This window comes from Colias philodice, chromosome 29, assembly GCF_061535455.1.
Source record: "Colias philodice isolate Cphi_HAF_F1 chromosome 29, ilColPhil1 Martin Lab GWU primary, whole genome shotgun sequence".
Lineage (NCBI taxonomy): Eukaryota > Metazoa > Arthropoda > Insecta > Lepidoptera > Pieridae > Colias > Colias philodice.
Genome location: NC_143114.1, coordinates 5738811 through 5760380, shown reverse-complemented (window position 1 = coordinate 5760380; position 21570 = coordinate 5738811). Strand labels below are relative to the sequence as shown.

At 37.2% G+C, this 21570-nt stretch overlaps 1 protein-coding gene across 2 annotated transcripts; it reads left to right on the top strand.

Moving 5' to 3' along the window:
• The first annotated feature begins 145 nt into the window (after positions 1-145).
• Positions 146-21556, top strand: LOC149476010 (uncharacterized). Of its 2 annotated transcripts, XM_089713031.1 has the most exons (15): positions 146-280; positions 564-691; positions 1930-2030; positions 5338-5458; positions 5961-6047; positions 6391-6624; positions 7052-7160; positions 7854-7954; positions 8878-8995; positions 10227-10441; positions 11226-11396; positions 11927-12054; positions 14347-14456; positions 14666-14817; positions 18580-21556. In XM_089713031.1, the coding sequence occupies exons 3-14, from the start codon at positions 1931-1933 to the stop codon at positions 14711-14713; spliced, it is 1542 nt and encodes a 513-aa protein (XP_089569157.1). In that variant the 5' UTR covers positions 146-280; positions 564-691; position 1930; the 3' UTR covers positions 14714-14817; positions 18580-21556. The 2 variants fall into 2 exon arrangements, with proteins under 2 accessions (XP_089569157.1, XP_089569158.1); XM_089713032.1 differs by lacking the exon at positions 564-691 and having other exon boundaries at positions 159-280.
• Positions 21557-21570: the final 14 nt, after the last annotated feature.

Here is a 21570-nt window from a genome sequence, read left to right as displayed (position 1 = left end):
CATTCAACGTTAAGCATTATGCCGCACAATGCGCTCTAGTGCTGTAATTGGAAAACGGGGAATTATTATAGAAGTGTATATTGTGACAGACTAAAAATATTTTGTTTTAGCTTTATCTGTGCTAATAATGACGCTTGTGAGTTCAGCTGTCAAAATTTTGCAGATCGTAATTTGAAACAAAATGGCCGATGCTTCGAGAAAGGTGTGTCGTGATTATTGTAACGAGTGATCATCGGCTTACCATCATTGAACATCTGTGAAAGTTTTGGTGTTTATACTGGTTCGTAACTTTGTTTTGTGATTTATTAAGGTGGATATAATACATATGTTGTCTACGCCAGGATTACACGTAGCTTGACAAAGGGAATTGAAGGAATGGAGGTGAACCGTCATGACGGAGATATTCGTCCGGCTCGTACCGCGGAGCCGCCGCCGCGATCGCCCGAAGGCTGCATGTTTGCCTGGCGTGGCCAAGATCCGTTCGCGCGACCGTTCTGTCGCGAGATTCGCGCATTCGTCGCGTCGCGTATTCGTGATTATAAGTATGTCGGTTGGCTTTGCAGCGGCGTTGCTGGCAATCGCATCCTGCCGGCCACCGCTGTCCGCGCAGCCCCGGGGCTTCGCCCCTTCGCGTCTTGCCGCGCGCGCGTTTGGAGCCCTCGCTCCACTAAGTCGTTTCGGAGTCACCTAGGTAAGCTTTTCACTATTACGCAGGTGAGTGGTGAAAAATCAATAGGCGCCATTTTGTGAAAGTATTATATAGATTTTGTATGAGTAAGTAATTATAAGCCTGAAATAGGAAAATTGATTTATTTTAAGTAATTGATAAGTGATAAGATATGAATTTGCCATTGTTGTGTTATGTATTCAATACATTGTGCTCAACAAAGGTTTTATTTCAATAAAAGTACACACTGAAGAAGTTTTTTTTCATTGATACACACATAACCTTAATGTACAAAATCATCAATGAGAAAGTTGAATCCTGATAGTATCATACTTACAACAACAAAGAAAGATTATTCAGCAACTATAGGTATATACTGAATTAACATTTGTATTAGATTATGAAAAGATTACATATTTGTTAAATCTGTTATTATGAATTCACTCATTGATACATTCATCTAATAATTTATTTTGGATATACATTGTTAAGTAATCCATATATAAGTAAGAATAATAAAAAAAGAGTACTTTATACTACCAAAAACATAAAAAAACAATATTACTACATAGGCTTCATTAAACAAAATTATTATTAGTCTACAAGCTGAATCCTGAATCCTTGACTAGCTGTGCTTCGCGGTTTCACTTGTGTGGCTCCGCTCCTGTTGGTCTTAGCGTAATGATATTATAGCCTATAGCCTTCTTCGATAAATGGGCTATCCAACAAGGGTTGCCAACTTTTTTTATAAGAAATAAAGTATATTCAGGTCTATGAAGATTATTAAACAGTATTTTAGCAAAACAAACAGTATTTATTGTAGTGTGCGCCCTCTGACTAAATAAAAAAAAATTGTGAGCGTCTAAATATAACACATAATAATGTGTCTGCACTTTGATGCTGAAAACAGTGTTTTGTATACTTTTTTTTTGTTAAACAGTAAAAAGTATAATTTAGTGGAAAAACAGTATTTGTTGTAGTGTGCGCCCTCTGACTAAATAAAAAAAAATTGTGAGCGTCTAAATATAACACATAATAATGTGTCTGCACTTTGATGCTGAAAACAGTATTTTGTATACCTACTTTTTTTTTGTTAAACAGTAAAAAGTATAATTTAGTGAAAAACTGTATAAATTATAATACTGTTTAAAACGGTATAGTTGGCAACCCTATATCTAACACCTAAATAATTTTTTTAATTTGAAAAAAAACATTGATTTCGAGTTAAGATATAAACTAAAGCTATGATAATAATTTTGCAGCATGTCGTCCCGTCGCAACGGGTCGGTCTCTCGCGCTGCGGAGACGGCCTCGAAGAATCGATTGCACATGGACAGGAATCCGCAACATGCTAAGATTACAGGTGATATTTCAGGGCAAATAAGTATTTCAGGACAATTTTCACACACGGCACGTTCTGATCCCATACTAAGCTTTCGCTTGTGTTATGGAAACCAGATGGCTGATAAACATACATATATAATTTTAAATAAATACTTATATAGATAACTAGCGGTCCGCCCCGGCTTCGCCCGTGGTACATGTTTACGTTTTCTCTACATAAGAACCTCATACTTCAAGGAATATAATAAAAAAAAGAATTATCGAAATCGGTTCAGCCGTTCTCGAGTTATGCGCTTACCAACACATTTTGCGATTCATTTTTATATATAAGATTAACACCCAGACACAGAGCAAACATCTATGTTTATCACACAAATATTTGCCCTGGGTGGGAATCGAACCCACGACCTCTGGCTTGGAAGGCAGGGTCACTACCAACCAAGCCAACCGGCCAGTCAATTGGTATAGTACTTAGTATTGGTATATGGTAGTGATTATTAGTATTTGAGCAGCAGGTATTTTACTGCCTCCTTGGTACAGTGCTTGACGCGTGAGCATAGAACCGAGGGGTCCTGGGTTCGATTCCCGGTGGAGACAAAGAAAAAAAAATGTCTCGGTCTGGCAGGACACAGAAGGCTGATCACCTACTTGTCCCTAAAGAAAATCAATCAGTGAAACAGATGTGTGCATAATGCATCTGCTCCTTACCCCACTAGGGGACACGGGACTTCACTTATTGTTATTTGGAATGCTTGGCGTTTGCTGTGGCTTTCCCTGTATTGGCTTGAGATACAAATATTAAGTAAATCTTTATAAACTCAAGACAGTTCAACAACTTTGGCTAATTTTTTAAATGTTTCAGTGAAAATATTAGCTGAATAACATTGTTAAGGAACAAGGAAGGTTTTTATGAAGAGTGTAATATTCGAACCAACTATTGTTGCTCTGTAAAGATTTAATTAATCATATAAAAACATTCATATAAAAAACTAGCGGTCCGCCCCGGCTTCGCCCGTGGTACATATGAAAAATAGATGTTGGCCGATTCTCAGACTTACCCGATATGCACAGAAAATTTCATGAGAATCGGTCCACCCGTTTCGGAGGAGTATGCAGACTAACATTGTGACACGAGAATTTTATATATAAGATAAATTGTTATTATTTTAAAATACAGCTGGGCCGTATTATGACCTCTTTATTTCCAGACTGACTGGCAAATTAATAATTAATCCCTACTATTAATATTATAAATGCGAAAGTAACTCTGTCTGTCTGTCTGTTACTCAATCACGCCTTAACTACTGAACCAATTTGCATGAAATTTGGTATAGAGATATTTTGATGCCCGAGAAAGGACATAGGCTTTTTACCCCGGGAAATAGGATAGGTTTTATCCCGGAAATCCCACGGGAACGGGAACTTTTTTCTTTGACTGCCCGGGTGAAGCTGCGGGTGGAAATAGTTATAGTTATCGTTAAAAAAAATTTGAAATCAGTTAGGTTATTAGATCCAAAGATGACTCCATACAACATCAACAACTGTTAATAGTATCTAGATTAGATCCTACTAATATGTATTATGAATTCGAAACTTTGCGAGGATGGATGTATGCGTGTGTGTAGGTGTGTATATTTGTTACTCTTTCACGCAAATACTACTGAACTTATTACGATGAAATTTAGCACACATAATTATAGAGGATAACTTGGATTAACACATAGGATAGGTTTTATCGAGGAAATCCCACGGGAACGGGAAATTGCGGGTTTTTCTTTGAAAACGGTGGCGAAGCCGCGGGCTAGTTTGTAATAAAATACACTTCACTATTTATTCAGATTGAAAAAAAAGTTAATTGAGTAATTAGTAATTTTATGTTAAATTGACGAAAGGTTTGAAAACTAAAATATATAAATATGTAATCAAGATATATGTAACGACCAGGCCTTCACAGCAAACGGCTGACGACGCCGTTCGCATGGGAACGGAATGCGGGATTAGTTTGCTGTGACAGTGTATTAGCTTCTTTATAATAATTAATTAAAATATATTGTTGCTAGCTTACCGCTCGCGGCTTCGCCCGCTTTATCTAAAACCTATTAAATTATATACTAAAACGTCTCTTCTTGTCTTGAATCACTCCGGTCCCCGTCAAGGGGGAACGTACTTGTGCATGTCGCTACCAGGGTGAACCTTCAGTTCACCCCCTCGTCCGCGTTAAAATGTAGAAGCCCTTCTGGCTAACATTAAGAGACACCACACAAAAAAAAAAAAACTTGAATCACTCCATAAAAAACACAACAACAAGGCAACAAGCACACAGCTTTATAATATTACTAGCTGTGCTCCGCGGTTTTACCCGCATTGCTCCGCTTCTGTTGGTCTTAGCGTGATGATATATTAGAGCAGGCTCCAAGGAGATGTTCGTTTGCAAAAATAGCGGACCTAAATCTGACTTCTGATATATGTATATTGTATAGATCCCAGACATCCTATAGACAGATGTTGCCAACCAGTTTTGTGGTCCCCCTCCCCGCACCCCGGTAATTAAATATGGCATACAAAGAAAAAAATAAAAATGTCCAAAACATGCCGTGTGGGGTATCAAATGAAAGAGCTTATTGAGTAGATCACGAATATATAGCATACTATAACATTTCTTACACTTTCTCTAAGATTTTTAAGAAAATTTACGAACATGCTCCATTTTTGAGTTAACTTTAAACCACTAACTATAGATTGAAAACTCATGAATATATTTTTTAAATTATTATTTTAAATAATTAATAATAGTCCATTGTTTACGGTTCAATTCTGCTCAATTCTGCTCTATATAGCCTTCCTCGATAAATGGGCTATCTAACACCGAAAGAATTTGTCAAATCGGACCAGCAATTCCCGAGAAAAGCGCGTTCTAACAATCCAACTCTTCAACTTTAAAATATTAGTATAGATAAGTAAAGATGCAAAAAGAAAATCGACAAAGAACAGTTTATTTTTAATCATTTTAGTGTGTATATGTGCTTATTTATATACATACTAGATTTCCGCCCGCGGCTTCGCCGGCCTTTTCAAAGAAAGACCCACATAGTTTCCGCTCCTGTGTGATTTTGGAGATAAAAAGTAGCCTATGTCTTATTCTGAGTCTTCAGCTATCTACATAACAAATTTCATTGTAAGCAGTTTAGTAGTATTTGCGTGAAAGAATAACAAACATCCATCCATCCATCCATCTATCACACAATCTCACAAACTTTAGCATTTTTAATATTAGTAGGATTATATGTGTATCTTTATAGTTTATACCTATTATGCTTTTCTTCCAGATCCCTCAAATCCCGCCGGTCGTAGGAAGGAAATAGATAATGTCATGAAGCGGGCACGACAAGCTTCGCCCGGAAGTTGGGATCGGAAACTACTCCAAGTTGAAGAAAAGGATCCTAATAGGTGAGATATCTTTATGAAATGAAGCAATACTATTTTTATGCTACCATAAAAAACAAAGACATTTCTTTACTAAGATGACTTTAAACTATTGGACAGATTTGGATGAAACTTTAATCTTTAAACTTTTCAGTAGTTCTTGAGATTAGCGTATTCAAACAAACTTTTCAGATTTCTATATTTAGTATAGATTATCTCTAGCGAGACTTGGACGTACAAGGCTACTCGCGAATTTTTAATATTAAAAAAAATGAAACTTAAAATTGTTGAATAAAATTTTTAAATGTTTTGAAGTGAAATTTTTAAGGCGCGATTAGAGTAAAATTTCAAGGTCGCATCATGGCAATACCGTCGCGTCATGCAGTAAGACGACGATTTTGGTATCTTTGAATCTTGCCAAAGAAGTTTCACTACACACGTGGGCTTGGCACAAAGAAGTTTCACTTCTGACACGTGTGATCACACTCTTTTATTTACGTATTTATTTATTTCTTTTGTCATATAGATGGCGTCACACAGGCTATAAGCAACTGTATTTAGACGGCGCGGGCTCCGTGTCGCCGAGGCGTTCGCGATCACCGCGACGTTCACGGTGAGACGAAGAAAATAATGTTTTTGGTCATTTTGTGGATATTTTGTGTGTTTTTGACGGGTTTAAAATGCGAATATTTTGTTGTTTTTATTTAGTAAATCGTGTTTTGATGAAATGGATTGTTGATTTCTTTGTGTAAAGTGAAGTGAATAATAAGGAATTTTTGTAATTTGAATGAGCAAGCAGATGTTTTTCATTTGATCTCAATATGCAATTATGTTTCTGATACGACATATAACTGAATTAACATCATGAAACACTTATAATAACTACATAATGTTTTCAACATTACATTTTCTGTACATTACTCTAAACACCATATAAAAAAACTATTTTATTTCAGATCGCCACTAGCGCGCCGTTCACGGTCACCCATAATACGCCGCTCACGGTCACCGGTGTTGAGACGGTCACGGTCACCAGTGATTAGACGGTCACGGTCACCAGTGATTAGACGGTCACGGTCACCATTGATTAGACGGTCACGGTCACCAGTGATCAGACGGTCGCCGAGGAAGTCGCGGTCGCGGTCAATACGCAGGAGCCCTAGACGCAGTCCACGGCGAAGCCCTATTAGGTGAAGATAATTATGTATTTTACACATACATAAATATATAATTAAATATACATTTTAACTGTATTATTTTAAAACTTTTTCAATAAAGATTTTTTCTATTTTTCTAAAATAAAAACTTGAGATGCAGAATATTATATTATCCATACTTATATATACTTATATAATATTGTAAATGCGAAAGTAACTCTGTCTGTCTATCTGTTACTCAATCACGCCTAAACCACTGAACCAATTTTCATGAAATTTGGTATGGAGATATTTTGATACCCGAGAAAGGACATAGGCTACTTTTTATCCCGGGAAAATAACGCTATCCCGGAAATCCCACGGGATGGGAACTAAGCGAGTTTTTCTTTGACTGCGCGGGCGAAGCTGCGGGTGGAAAGCTAGTAAATTGATAAAAGTGTATATATTTGTATCGTTTCAGGCGCAGTCCAAACCGCAGTCCCCGTCGGCGGAGTCCCGTAGTAAGGAAGCGGGTTAGGCCTCCGCCCCCGCTGAGGAACCGACCGCCGAGCCCGCCGGACCCTAGAAAGGTGAAAATAAAGAGATTATAATCTTTTTTTTTGACGTGGCAACGTCTTATAATTCGATATAGCCGGCTGCACGCACGAAAAAACATGACTCATGCGGCGTTACCTCGCTCTGAGGCGTTCTATGTAAGGCTTGAAGTGTGAGCGAGAGCGCGGAACGAGCGACAAAGAAGCACAATCGGACGTTGTCACGTTCAACTATCGTCAGTAAACCGACTTACAGACAACCAATTTTTTTATATTGTATAAGTAGCAATTGTCCTTCATTTTGTATGCCGAATCTGATTGCAAATAAGATCTTTTCAAAATTAGTGTAGTAATTTCGAAACTTAATTGGTACTAACAAAATATATCGCCTATTTGAAAAGAGATATAGAGAAGTATAGACTTTCAGTTTTATGTGTCTAATTGCGCCCCGGATTGGCGCGAAAGGACTTTAACTTTTTCTATTCTTATTTATTATTATAAAATATAATATACTAGCTTACCGCCCACGGCTTCGCCCGCTTTGTCTAAAACCTAATAAATTATATACTAAAACCTTCCTCTTGAATCACTCTATCTATTAAAAAAAAACCGCATCAAAATCCGTTGCCTAGTTTTAAAGATTTAAGCGTACAAAGGGACATAGGGACAGAGAAAGCAACTTTGTTTTATACTATGTAGTGATAAATTCTTTTTTTTTTATAATTACAGTCGTCCTCTGGTTCTTCAGCGAGCAGTTGTTCGGACGAATCGTGTTCCGTTTGTTCCGCTAAGAACAAGAAGGGCGCACCGCCCGTTAAGGGTAAACCGCCGTGAGTATATTGTCTTAATTTTACTAAATTTTTATTTAAATAACTATTTTTCAACCAAATAATAGACTTTCGAAACGTCATTACATATTTTTAACAATAACCACCGATTCGGAAAGCATTTTCTATGGAGAAGAACCGGCAAGAATCTTAGGTTTAGTAAGGCAATTGAAATTTTAAAAAGCGGATAGAAATGGAATAAAATGTACCAGAATGTGTAAAAAAAGAAACTTCATTAACTCATTCTTAATAAAATACTCATATATATACAAAAAAAAAAATCTAGTTTGGATTCACTGTGATAAACAAAAATATGCCATAAAATATGTGTAAAAGTAATACTGAATTTCATTTTTTTTTCAGTTAAGTTTTCCATTAATTACAAAAAGAATAGTTTTTTTTTTGTTTAAAATATCAAGTTTTTATCCATAACAAAAAAATAATCTAGCTGCTCCGCGCGGTTTCACCCGCGTGGCTCCGCTCCTGTGGGTCTTAGCGTGATGATATATAGCCCATAGCCTTCTTCGATAAATCGGCTAACACCGAAAGATTTTTTCAAATCAGACCAGTAGTTCCCGAGATTAGGGCGGTCGAACAAACTCTTCAGCTTTATAATATTACAATAGAATAATAAGGTACTATGCCTGTCTACTTTGCCTAAAATTTCATGATTTTCATGCATAGCAAAATAAAAAAAAAACGGGTTGCACTCCGGGAGTGCCGGCAGAAGTGAAAACGTTATTAACGTTGAGCATGTTTGATATCCATCCGTCTTACGCTTTTTCGATCAGGTCACGTGTCCTGACGCGAGTTTAAGATTTTATACTCATTATAGAAAAAGTGCTCAACGCCGCCAAAGAAGTTTGCACTTCAAAATAATCTCTATAATTTATTAGTGTATCATAAAAATTTTATGTATATTTCAGTCCGCGCGGTTCCCCACCGCCTAAACGTCCCGTGCCCGCAAGCGCCGGGCCGGTTGTTTTGCCAACTAGAGAGCTGTTGAAAGCAAGGGAGGCTAGCAAGCGAACACGGGAGGAGAAGGTTAGTGAAATGGTTAAAAATTGTATTTTAATAATGTTAATACTGGATTTGTTAACATTTAAATTGGTTTTACTATCTGTTAGACTACAGGCCCATGTTGAAAAAGTTATGGATTATTTGAACCACCTATCTAGAACGATATTCTGCACTATGCCGTCACTTGTAAGCTTTCCAACTGAGTGCAGATGAGAATTCGAAAGTACAGGTAGAGATTTTTTCCCCTTATCTCCATGATTTTTGTACGGCGTTGCGGAATAATGGATTAAAAGCAGTATTGAAATAGTATGACACAGATGCCGTACTAAAATGGTGGTCCACAAAGTCGGAATTTATTTTCGTTATTGTCTATGTTAAAATGTCATACAAATAATAAATTATTGTACTTTATTATGGTTTATTATTGTACTTTAATTCATGGACAGGCCCCGCCCACTTAGTGATGTCTACACAGAATTATTCAATGATGGGTCGATAGATTATAATAATCGATAGAAATACTCTGTAAATTATATCCGATACAGAAAAACTCTTCTATTTTGTTATGTAATTTAAACATAAAGACAACCCAATTGTAAGATAGAAATCAATAAATAATAAAATATTCGTTTAGTTTAGTTTTAACATAAAATGCATAGATATGTGGTATTATTATTACAAATCTTATTAGTAAGTTTACGTTGTAATTATTATTTTCGTACCTGATTCGATTTGTGATAATATTTTGAATTTATAATCGGAATGGTATCACAATCGATAATCTTTTGGACATCACTTCTGGTATCACCCGTCGAGCTCTGTCAAAAGGCAATTCTTAAAGTGGACAGACTAAAATCTTATTATTTTATGCTCTTATATCGTTCTAGATAGGCCACCTTGTGGTTCAAATGACCCATAACCTTTTCAATCAATCAATCCTTAAACTTCGTCATACAATTACTATCAGTACTTTTAAACCCTCCCCCCATCTAGATTACTGATTATTTTTACAACCGGTCAGGATTTTGTTTGTCCTTTTTGAAAAATAATCAAAAGGAAAAAAGTAAAAAGTTATTATTTTAGTGTCTCACTTGCATTATAACTATACTGATCTAGAAGTTGAATGTTGCTGTGTATAGCGAGAGTGCTAAATTATTAATATACAAGTTCAAATAATTACAGCTAATGTTCATTTATAAATCTCCTGATTTAAATGTGACGTCGTAAAGCTTATGTCAATTTTTCCACACTGCAGGTATTAGAATGGCAACGCTCACAGTTAGCCGTACGTCCGGCAGCCCCGATACCACCGGCTCAAATAAAACGCGAAGGCGAAAGGCGGCGTGCGACCGCGCGTCCCGAACGCGAGCGGCCCGAACGCGGCGTTTCGCCCGCCGCGATAGCTGCTGCCTTGGCTGATAGCGATAGTGATAGCGAGTCGGACGCTAGTGCCTCGCCGCCGCCGCAACGGTGAGAAATCATACATGAAATGATGACTTTGAGCCATAAAGCCGCCATTTGTACATTTTAAATGCTTTTTTTATGTACTTTCATTTTTATATGTTGTAAAGAGTAAATAAATGAATAAATAAAATTGGAATTCATCATACTCTCCACACTTACACTCATACTCTAAGAAAAACTCACACTCACAATCATGCTCATACTCACACTATTAGACATACCCAAACTCACACATATACAAGAAGAGAAACACACCGATACCGGTCGCACACATAAAGAGCGACGTTGTTCGACCGCGAGTATTATTATTGTATTATTAAGTTTTACCCATTGGTTCCCCGCTACATCAACAATCTTGCCATCTTTTATAGGGTCTGCCTCTTTATCCGCTCTTGTCTGCTAAAAACCAGCTTGTTGACAATTTTTTTGCCTTTGATTGTGTCCTGTGATGGGCACTCTATTTTCATCGAAGAACATGATTGCCGACGTCATTCCCTTTTGTTACTTTCCTTATTGATGTATTTTTGACGTGACAACGTCTTATAATTCGATAGAGCCGGCTGCACGCACGAAAAAACATGACTCATGCGGCGTTACCTCGCTCTGAGGCGTTCCATGTAAGGCTTGAAGTGCAAGCCAGAGCGCGGAACGAGCGAAAAAGAAGCACAATCGGACGTTGTCACGTTGAACTAAAGTTAATACTCACGTTGAACTAAAAAGTCAGTAAACCGACTTTACAGACAACCAATTTTTTTTTAACTAATGTATGAATGTATTATTTCTCCACCAGTTTAACGCTATCCGAGCGTTTCGGCAAGATGGCGCAGTGGTCGGCCGCCCGCACGGCGCGCGTGGACACGATGAACATGCGCATCACGCGGCGCGACGCGCGGCTCGACGTGCACATCGCCGAGCCGAGCGCCGAGCCGTGCGCCGAGCCGCCGCCGAGGGACGCTGCGCCGTGAGTGTTGATAGGTGTATGGTCGAGCAGTGTGTCGAGCAGTACGTCGAGCTGTTTGTCGAGCCATTCGTCGAGCAGTGTGTCGAGCCTCCGCCGCCGAGGGACGCTGCGCCGTGAGTATTGATATATGTAAGGTCGAGCATTTCGTCGAGCAGTGTATCGAGCCTCTGGGACGCCGCGCCGAATTGCATGACATTAATAATTATATTATACAGTGCGCACAGGCGACTGGTAAAACTATTTCATAGTAAAAAAACTTTAATCTGATAACGATAGTAGATAACTTTTGAAAACAAAACGAGAAGTATCCTTAATCCATCAGCCCCCGGAATCACAGACACAATAGAAAATCTATTGTGTCGTGACTCGTGGCCCGATCGGGCCGTTCGGTGGTCAATGGTACATTAATTTGATTAAACTCGATTTTACTACTGTATGTATAAAATTATGGTCCAAGTTTGTTTGTCCAGCTATGTATGTACAATAAAGCATAAATAAATAAATTAAAAAAATAAATATTTCCCTTCCAGTGGTCTAGAACCTGCCCCGGTGGGTAGTTACCCGGAAGAGCTTTTGGCGGTCGCCCCCGGGGGTCTGCCCTCGTGGGACGATGTTAGGGTCAGATATGATTACTACAAGAAACGGGGATATTTGAGAGGTGAGTTCTTGATATATATCTTATAGTAGAGCCATTTTAATAGGCAACATTTGACAGTTCAACAAAATTCAACAACGTAACCTAGTAACGACGACATAGAATAATATGATATTTCATTTTGTTAGAACTGCACATTTGCTTAACTTTTTTCAATTACGATAACATATTTATAATAATAATGACCGATACAAGTAATTTTAGGATTTGATTTTACTGATAAACCATTCTAAACATAATAAACAATTTCTGATTTAACCCGTGACACGTTCTACGCACAATATTTGTGTCGTAACGCAAATTGTACTGTAGTGTACTGCGCACAAACTCTGTGCCTAACGCGGCCCGTGACATTGAAGGCCATCTGTAGTGAATTACAAGTGAATGTTTCCAGTATAAAAAATATTTCTCTATGCCTTAAACATTTATAATTCGAATCGACACGACTCCGAGACAGGCAATAGAGACCAAAACCACAAAATAAAAAAAAAAGTGAATCATTGATTGAGTTGCGTCATCGGCCATAGTTTGTGACATTTGTCTTGTTCAACGAATATTTGGATTGTGAATTATGCCGAGAGGAATAATTAGATGAGTGATAATTGAGACGTATATTACTGGAAATTTTACGTAGAATACGTTTATGATATTGGTTTTAGGGATATTTGAAGAATACTCAGTGAAAAAGTGTCTCAACTTTTCAGTGCGGAAGACGCAAAATGGCGCTTTTTTTCTTGTTTGTGAATAATGGAGATTTGTTATTATTCATAGTGAAATACGTTGTGTTAAATGTGTGAAAATATAAGTGAATGTATTTGGCAATCGTGTAGTGATATGAAAACGTGAATATGATCATTTGATGACTCAGCATTATCATGTAAGTGTTAGTATGTAAGCAATTAAAATTAAAACAAAAGAAAATCATTTTTTTATAATTTTATAGAAAAAATATATCGTCATGATTACATTTTTATGCTATAACTAGTTTCTTCCTCTTTCCAAAAATATATAATACATGGCATATAATTATAGAACAATAGGGTAAATAAAATTTTCAAACTCGGTAGTCATAAAAAAGCTAGATTTCGTGAACTCCCTTGACACTATCGGGATCGGTGCCGGCTGTGCGCCAGACGCGTGATAGGTTAAAGAACTGACGTTGCTACAATTTTGTGTCAATAAACCTTTTTTCTTTTTAAATACCAGAGACATTACTCTAAAAATCGAAATCTGACATCTAGAATCGAATGCATTGATTACTTGGGAATAAAAATCATCATAAATTATTGACATGTGTTTCAAGTTCGATTGACAAATGTTTCAAGTCCGTATCGATTAATTCACTTTAATCGATGTTTTTAAGCAGGTTACCACCCTATGAAGATAAAATTGATAGACGTCAAATGTTGCCTATTAAATTGGCTCGACAATAATCTTAATACTATTATAAAGGCGAAAGTTTGTAAGTATGGATGTATGGATGTTTGTTACTCTTTCACGTAAAAACTACCGAACCGATTACAATGAAATTTAGCACACATATAGAGGGTAACTTGGATTAACACATAAGATAGGTTTTATCCCGGAAATCCCACGGGAACGGGAACTATGCGGGTTTTCCTTTGAAAAAAAGCGGAAATCTAGTACTTATATAAAAAAGGCCGTGTGCCGAGCACACGTGTCAGAAGTGAAACTTCTTTGGCAAGATTCTAAATACCACAATCGTCGCCTTACTCCATGACGTGACGATATTTTGTCACACACATTGAAGTATACACTACATCTTATGTGTTAATTATTATAACACAGGATAGGTTTTACACTGTCTTTCGATTCGTTATTCGTACCAGTCAACTTATTGTTTTTTATTTATTTAATAACTACTTTCCGCCCGCAGCTTCGCCCGCTTTGTCTAAAACATACTAAATTATATACTAAAACCTTCTTCTTGAATCACTCTATCTATTAAAAATAAAAAACCGCATCAAAATCCGTTGCGTAGTTTTAAAGATTTAAGCATACATAGGGACAGAGAAAGCGACTTTGTTTTATACTATGTAGTGTTTTTTTTTTATTTGGTCCGCTAACTGGACGTTCCAACATTTAGAAAAAGTGAGAATACAATCATAATCTTTGTGACTTTTAGTTGGACGGTTTTCTAAGAGCGAACACAACATGCAACAATTATAAACCTACACTTGTAACAATAATTAAAAATAACAATTAAAACATATTAGTTACATATTTATTTGAGAAAAGAATTTTTTTTTGATTATTAGTAATAATTTGTTCCAGGTCTATCGTTGAGCGATTACGTGAAGTGGGAGGAGTGGTGGTACAAGTACCAAGAGTGGTTGAAGCGGGAACGGGCTTACGAGCGATGGGCCGATAGTGAGGCGATGCCGGTATGTATTGGATAATTTTTCATTTTTTGATGGGTATAAAATCTTAAACTCGCGTCAGGACACGTGACCTGATCGAAAAAGCGTAAGACGGATGGATATCAAACATGCTCAACGTTAATAATCAAGTTTTCACTTCTGCCGGCACTCCCGGAGTGCAACCCGTCTTTTTTTTGTCTGTGGTGTACTTATAATTTTTTTTTCGTGTGCAGGTGCGCCGCGAGCGCCGCCGCCGCGGTGGCCGACACCGGCGCAGCTGAGGGCGCGCCGCCCCCGCGGCGGTCCTCTGTGTGGACCTCGCCGCGGGGGCCGCGCGCCGCTAAACGCGCGACCGCCCGCCGCCGCGCCGCCGCGCACACTGCCCGTGAGTACCACTGTGCACGATATATATATAGGATCTGTGTCCGTTCGTGTCTAAGAACTCAGCGGCGCGCGACCGCCCGCCGCCGCGCACACTGCCCGTGAGTACACTGTGCACGGTATATACAGGGTGTAATCGTTAAGTGTGCACAGGCGATTTTTCCGTAAGTATTACAGATAACAAAAAACTTTAAACTGATATCGAAAGTACTTAACCTAAAATGAGTAAAATGACCGTAATAAATTTTTAAAAATAAATCGAGAAATATCAAAAAAATTATCTTTAAACCATTCTCCCATACATTAATATGAAATATGAATATCCCATATACGTTTAATATGAAAGATTTTAGCTTTCTTTTTCTTTTTTGGTTTTCTGCTTCAATTACTTCGCAAATGTTAAGTGGCATTTTCCACGCTTTTTCCGGACATTTTCACGCATTTTCCGGATATTTTCCGCAAATCTGGGGCATTTTCCGGCGATATCCAGAAAATGCCTGTAAAATATCCGGAAAATGCCAGGAAAATCCCCGGAAAATGTCTGGAAAATATCCGGAAAATGCGTAAAAATGTCCGGAAAATGCCTAGAAAATCCCTGGGAAATGCCTAGAAAATGTTTGGAAAATATCCGGAAAGCGTGGAAAATGCCCGGAAAATCCCCGGAAAATATCTGGAAAAATCCGGAAAATGCGTGAAAATATCAGGGAAAGCGTGAAAATATCCGGGAAAGCGTGGATATTTTCACCGAAAATATCCGGAAAATGCGTGAAAATGTCCGGAAAAAGCGTGGAAAATGCGTGAAAATGTCCGGAAAAAGCGTGGAAAATATCCGGAAAATGCGTGAAAAATCCCTGGAAAATCGTGGAAAATGCCAGGGAAATATCCGGAAAATGCGTGAAAATGTCCGGAAAAAGCGAGGAAAATATCCGGAAAATGCGTGAAAAATCCCCGGAAAATCCCTGGGAAACGCCCGGAAAATATCCGGAAAATGCCTGGAAATGCGTGAAAATCCCCGGAAAATCCCTGGGAAACGCCCGGAAAATATCCGGAAAATGACTGGAGATGCCTGGAAAATATCCGGAAAATGCCTGGGAAATGCTTGGGAAATCCCCGGAAAAGGCGTGGAAAATCCCCGGAAAATGCGTGAAAATGTCCCGTAAAAGCGTGGAAAATGCGTGAAAATGTCCGGGAAAAGCGTGGAAAATGCCAGGGAAATGTCTGGGAAAAGCGTGGAAAATTCCAAGGAAATTTCCGGAAAGGACTTGAAATGCCTGGAAAATATCCGGAAAATGCCTGGAAAATGCTTGGGAAATCCCCGGAAAATGCCTGGAAAATATCCGGAAAATGCGTGAAAATGTCCGGAAAAAGCGTGGAAAATGCCTGGAAAATCCTCGGAGAATGCCTGGGAAATGTCCGGAAAATGCCCGGAATATTCTCGGAAAATATCCGGAAAATGTGTGAAAATGTCCGGAAAAAGCGTGTAAAATGCCACTTCAAATTTGCGAAGTAATTAAAGCAGAAAACCAAGAAAAGAAAAAGAAAGCTAAAATCTTTCATATTATTTAGTATATGGGATATTCATATTTCATACTTAATGTATGGGAGGGTTTAAAGGTTTTTAAAGGTTTAAGCTCAGTTCAGCAGCATATGCAGTCCGAAAGGTAAGGCATCTCACCGATGAAGATACAGCTAGATTGGTTTATTTCAGCTACTTTCATAGTATTATGTCCTATGGAATTCTACTATGGGGCAGGGCAGCAGATATAGAAACTATATTTATCTTACAGAAAAGAGCCATTCGTTCTATATATAATTTACGTGCTCGGGACTCACTAAGAGATCTCTTTAAGAATACTGATATCCTTACTGTACCATCACAGTATATATTTAATAATATTTTGCATGTACACAAAAACGCCGACTTACACACAAGAGTAGGAGATAGACACTGTTATGGCACAAGGAACAGAAATAGAATTGAAATGCCATTTTTCCGATTAGCTAAAGTTAAAAATTCATTTATGGGTCAAGGTATACGCTTTTACAATAGAATTCCTCATAATATTAAAGAGTTTAGTAGTTCTAAATTTAAAACTTATATAAAAAATGTACTAGTTCAGAGAGCGTACTACAGTATTCAGGAATATATGGACGATAAAAACCCATGGAGGGTTGTCGCGTAAAAACCACAGGACAGTTCTTTGGCATGTTATTACAATACTTATATGTTGTTACATATGTATTTTGTAAAATTGTAAAACTGACATGATTTAAAAGAGCAACTATGGAGTTTCTTGCCGGTTCTTCTCCGTAGATACTGCTTTCCGAATCGGTGGTAAATTTTAAAATATGTAATGACGTTTCAAAAGTGCTTCTAAAGAAGTCTAATTGAATAAATAAATGTTTGAGTTTGAGTTTGAAAGATATTTTTTTTTGATATTTCTCGATTTATTTTTAAAAATTTATTACGGCCATTTTACTCATTAGGTTGAGTACTTTCGATATCAGTTTAAAGTTTTTTGTTATCTGTAATACTTACGGAAAAATCGCTTGTGCACACTTAACGATTACACCCTGTATATAGGATCTGTTTCATTACTACACCCGCGGGACCTGGTACACACTGTACGTGCGGCATGTGAGTCGAGTGACGTCACACGTGCAACTAAGAGTTCTTACACACGAGTGGCAAGTTGTTAACGGCAGAGGCTACTTCAACCGTCGCCACGTGTCGACGGCAGTCGTCGACGTATTGACTGTTGCCGTCGACGTATCGACGACGAATTTGCCGTTCGTCTGTAAGAACGCTAAGGCTGCACGTACTGTGCATACGATAACCCCATGAGATAACACACCGCTAGGGCTACAGAGCGTATACTCATACGCACTATACATAAAACACTGTACCTACTTTTTAAAAAAAAATGAGTTTGAATTTAATATATACTAGCTTCCGCCCGCGAATCCGTCCGCGAGGATGTCGGTCTTCGCGTGGATGGTTTATTTCTCCATTTTGAGTAACTCTGACAATGACGTCATCTTTGGACCCAAATACGGCTAGGCCTATAATAATGCGCAACGTGTGTTCGCGGTTCTACAGAACAACGTCTATAGATAAAACTGAAAAATTAAGATAATTTTTTTTTCTACGTATTTTTCTAGAATAAAAAGTATCCTATTTTACGCCCAGGATAATAAGTTATAATTATACCAAATTTCATCCAAATCGAACCGTTAGTTTTCACGTGATGTCTTCACATACAGACAGACAAACAAATTTTTTTTTAATCACATATTTGGGTTTGGTATCGATCCAGTAACACCCCCTGCTATTTATTTTTTCAAAATTTTAAATGTACAGAATTAACTCTTCTACAGATTTATTATATGTATACCTACTAATATTATAAATGCGAAAGTAACTCTGTCTGTTACTTAATCACGCCTAAACTACTGAACCAATTTGCATGAAATTTGGTATGGAGATATTTTGATACCCGGTAAAGGACATAGGCTACCTTTTATTGCGAAATATGTACCACGGGCGAAGCCGGGGCGGACCACTAGTATGTATATAAGATGTATATCCTTGCCTACATTTAATAGTGGGGCACTATATCAATATACTATGTTCACAGTCCCCTGGTAATGACTCTAAAAACTTATAAATTATATGGTTAAAAAAAATTATCACGAGGCTAAAACTAGAGCATCATGAATGTCCAAAAAAAATACGTAAGTAACATTGAATTTTATCCATTTTCAGATACTTCAGTGACGTCTTCGTTCATGAAGTTTTATCACAAGGCGCAACTTCAAAGTGTCAAGTGTTAGTGTAAATTTAAGTGTATGTGTGTTGCAAAGTGTACAAGTGGTTAGCGGTGGCAAAAATTATAAACACTTATAATGAGTAGTAAACAATTTTATAGTGTAGTTTTATTAAAGAGCGTGCGTGCCGAGCACACGTGTCAAAAGTGAAACTTCTTTAAGAATCAAAGATACCTAAATCGTCGCCTTACACCATGACGTGACGGTATTACCATGACGCGACCTTGAGATTTTACTAACGCGCTGAAAGAAGTTTCACTTCAAAATTTAACCGACGTCGCAAAAAACGATGCGGTTTTCTTATTGTGTATTGTGCATCTATTTAAAGTTAATAGAATGTTTCTTCCATAGATTATTTGCTATAGTGTTGTATTTCGATTTAATTCGTGAAGGTACTTACGTACGTACTTTATACTAGTAGGACCACCTCCTTGGTGCAGTAGTTGACGCATGTGCGTAGAACCGAGGGGACCCGGGTTCGATTCCCGGTGGAGTCGAAGAAAAAGAATGTCTCGGTCTGGCAGGACACAGAAGGCTGATCACCTACTAGTCCCTAAAGAAAATCGATCAGTGAAACAGATGTGTGCATAATGCATCTGCCCCTTACCCCACTTGGGACATGGGACTTTACTTTTATTAGTATAGTCATGGAAAATATATGTGAAATATGTCTGCCCCTTACCCCACTAGGGGGATTTTTAAGTAAATGGCACAACTATGTAAGGCTGATATCTTAAATGCCACGAAATATTTAATTTTGCAAGCGATATGCATGCTTTGGTTCTAACAATTAAATTATGCAGTAAATATTCTAAATTATGCACTAAAAGTTATAAAAATTGATATTGCGATTTGCGAGTAATTATTCCACGATGGAAATGGTTTTTTAAGTTATTCTTTTGAACAAATTTTCAGTGTACAGTTGTGATTTTATTACATGTATAGATTATTTTAAAATCAATCTAAGCTTTGATTATAGTAATTTGTGTTTGTCATAGATATGAAATTATATTCATACATTGATGAATTTTATTTGTACACTATATTTTTAATTTTTATAAATTTATAAAGAAAAGAAAAAATTCGATCACTCAGCGGGACTCGAACCCGCATCCTTTCGCGCCAAACCGGGGCGGATGCCTAACCAACTTAGCCACTCGTGACCCGCCAGAGCGATCGAATTTATTCTATTCTTTCAGTTTTATGTGTCTAAGGGACACACCGCGCTATATTTTTATATATTTAGTTATTGTGTAATAGAAAACGGTAAAGTATTTTTCACTTTAATATATATACTTGAACAATCAGATCTTGGAACAAAGTATTTATAGCTTACCTAGTTATAAATGTATATATATAATATTTAATAACATAGTGATACATAATAAATCTACTTATTTAATAGATTTTCTTATTTAATAGTATTTAATAGATGATAGAGAAAGGCTGGAGCAGAATGAGCTCTTATTTCCAGTCAGTTTACGCCGTGCATTGAACTGACTGGCAAATTCATATAATACCATAATAATTAACCATGGCTGGTTATTGCGATCATAATATGAATTTGCCAGTCAGTTCAATTCACGGCGTAAACAGGAGCGGAGCAACGCGGGTAAAACCGCGGGTTACAGTTTAAACTATGATAGACCTGACTTTATTGTCCCGATAAGGATGCTCTTATGGATGGAGTATTGTCTGAAAATAATCATTTGCGTACCGGAAAGTCAATGTACATATTATAAAATAATTTTTGCTACGAATACATGAACGGTCAGGTCAGTTTCGTAAAACAATTGTGTAATTTTGTTTTTCTTGATGTGAAAAATAACAGTACATAAAAAGAGCGTGTGTGCCGAGCATACGTGTCAGAAGTGAAACATCTTTGGCAAGATGCAAAGATACCAAAGTCGTCGCTTTACTCTATGACGTATTGCTATGACGCGACCTTGAAATGTGACTATCAACGCGCCTAAAGAAGTTTCACTTCAAAAAACAGAAATTGATATATCACTTCAATTTATAAACATTCAAATGGTTTAGTATTAGAAAACTATAAAATAAGTATATTTTTAATAAAAATACTAGCGGTCCGCCCCGGCTTCGCCCGTGGTACCTACATGTTTAAACTATCCTATCTCTCAAGTTGTATCGAACTGCACATGGTGTGCGAATTTTATTATAATCGGTTAAGTGGTTTAGGAGTCCATTGAGGACAAACATTGTGACACGAGATTTATATATATTAAGATTAAGATTGTATTGGCTATCCTTGATAAGTGTACAGAGTTTTAATAAAATCTGGCCGTTTAAAGTTGGTCAAATTCGAGTATAAAGGAGTCGGTTACATACAAACATACAGGTGAAGGTAATAAAATTGTATTATTTCGCCGTTTACAAAAGCTCGGCATTTTGTAATATGTCGAGAATTCGTAATCAGAAATATTTCTTTTAGATAAGGAGGTGGGTTAGGTTAGGTTCGTGTTTTTAAAACTACACAGAAATAGCATACAATAGAAATAACTCCGTCGGCTAACGACTGTCTTTTTGTAGAATTCGGAAAAAGTAAATCCTCAACATTTTACAAAATGCCGAGCATTTGTAAACGGCGACATAATACAATTTGCCTGCGACATATATATTATGTTAAATTATTTGGCCTGACATTGTTTATGTATTTGTCCATTTCATATAAAAACAATCTGTTTTCCTCATGTTATATTTGACGAGTGATTCAGAATTTGTCTCAATAATATGCAAAAGGAAAATGTTTTGTTTTTATAGAATAAATATAATCTCTTGCATAGAATAAGTTTATAGATTTTTATGTGAACTAAAAGTACATTGTGTAATAGCTTACTAATCATCAGTATGTTGTATAATAAAATTTATTTATAAAATATAGTGTACCAGCTTTCCGCTCGCGTTTTGA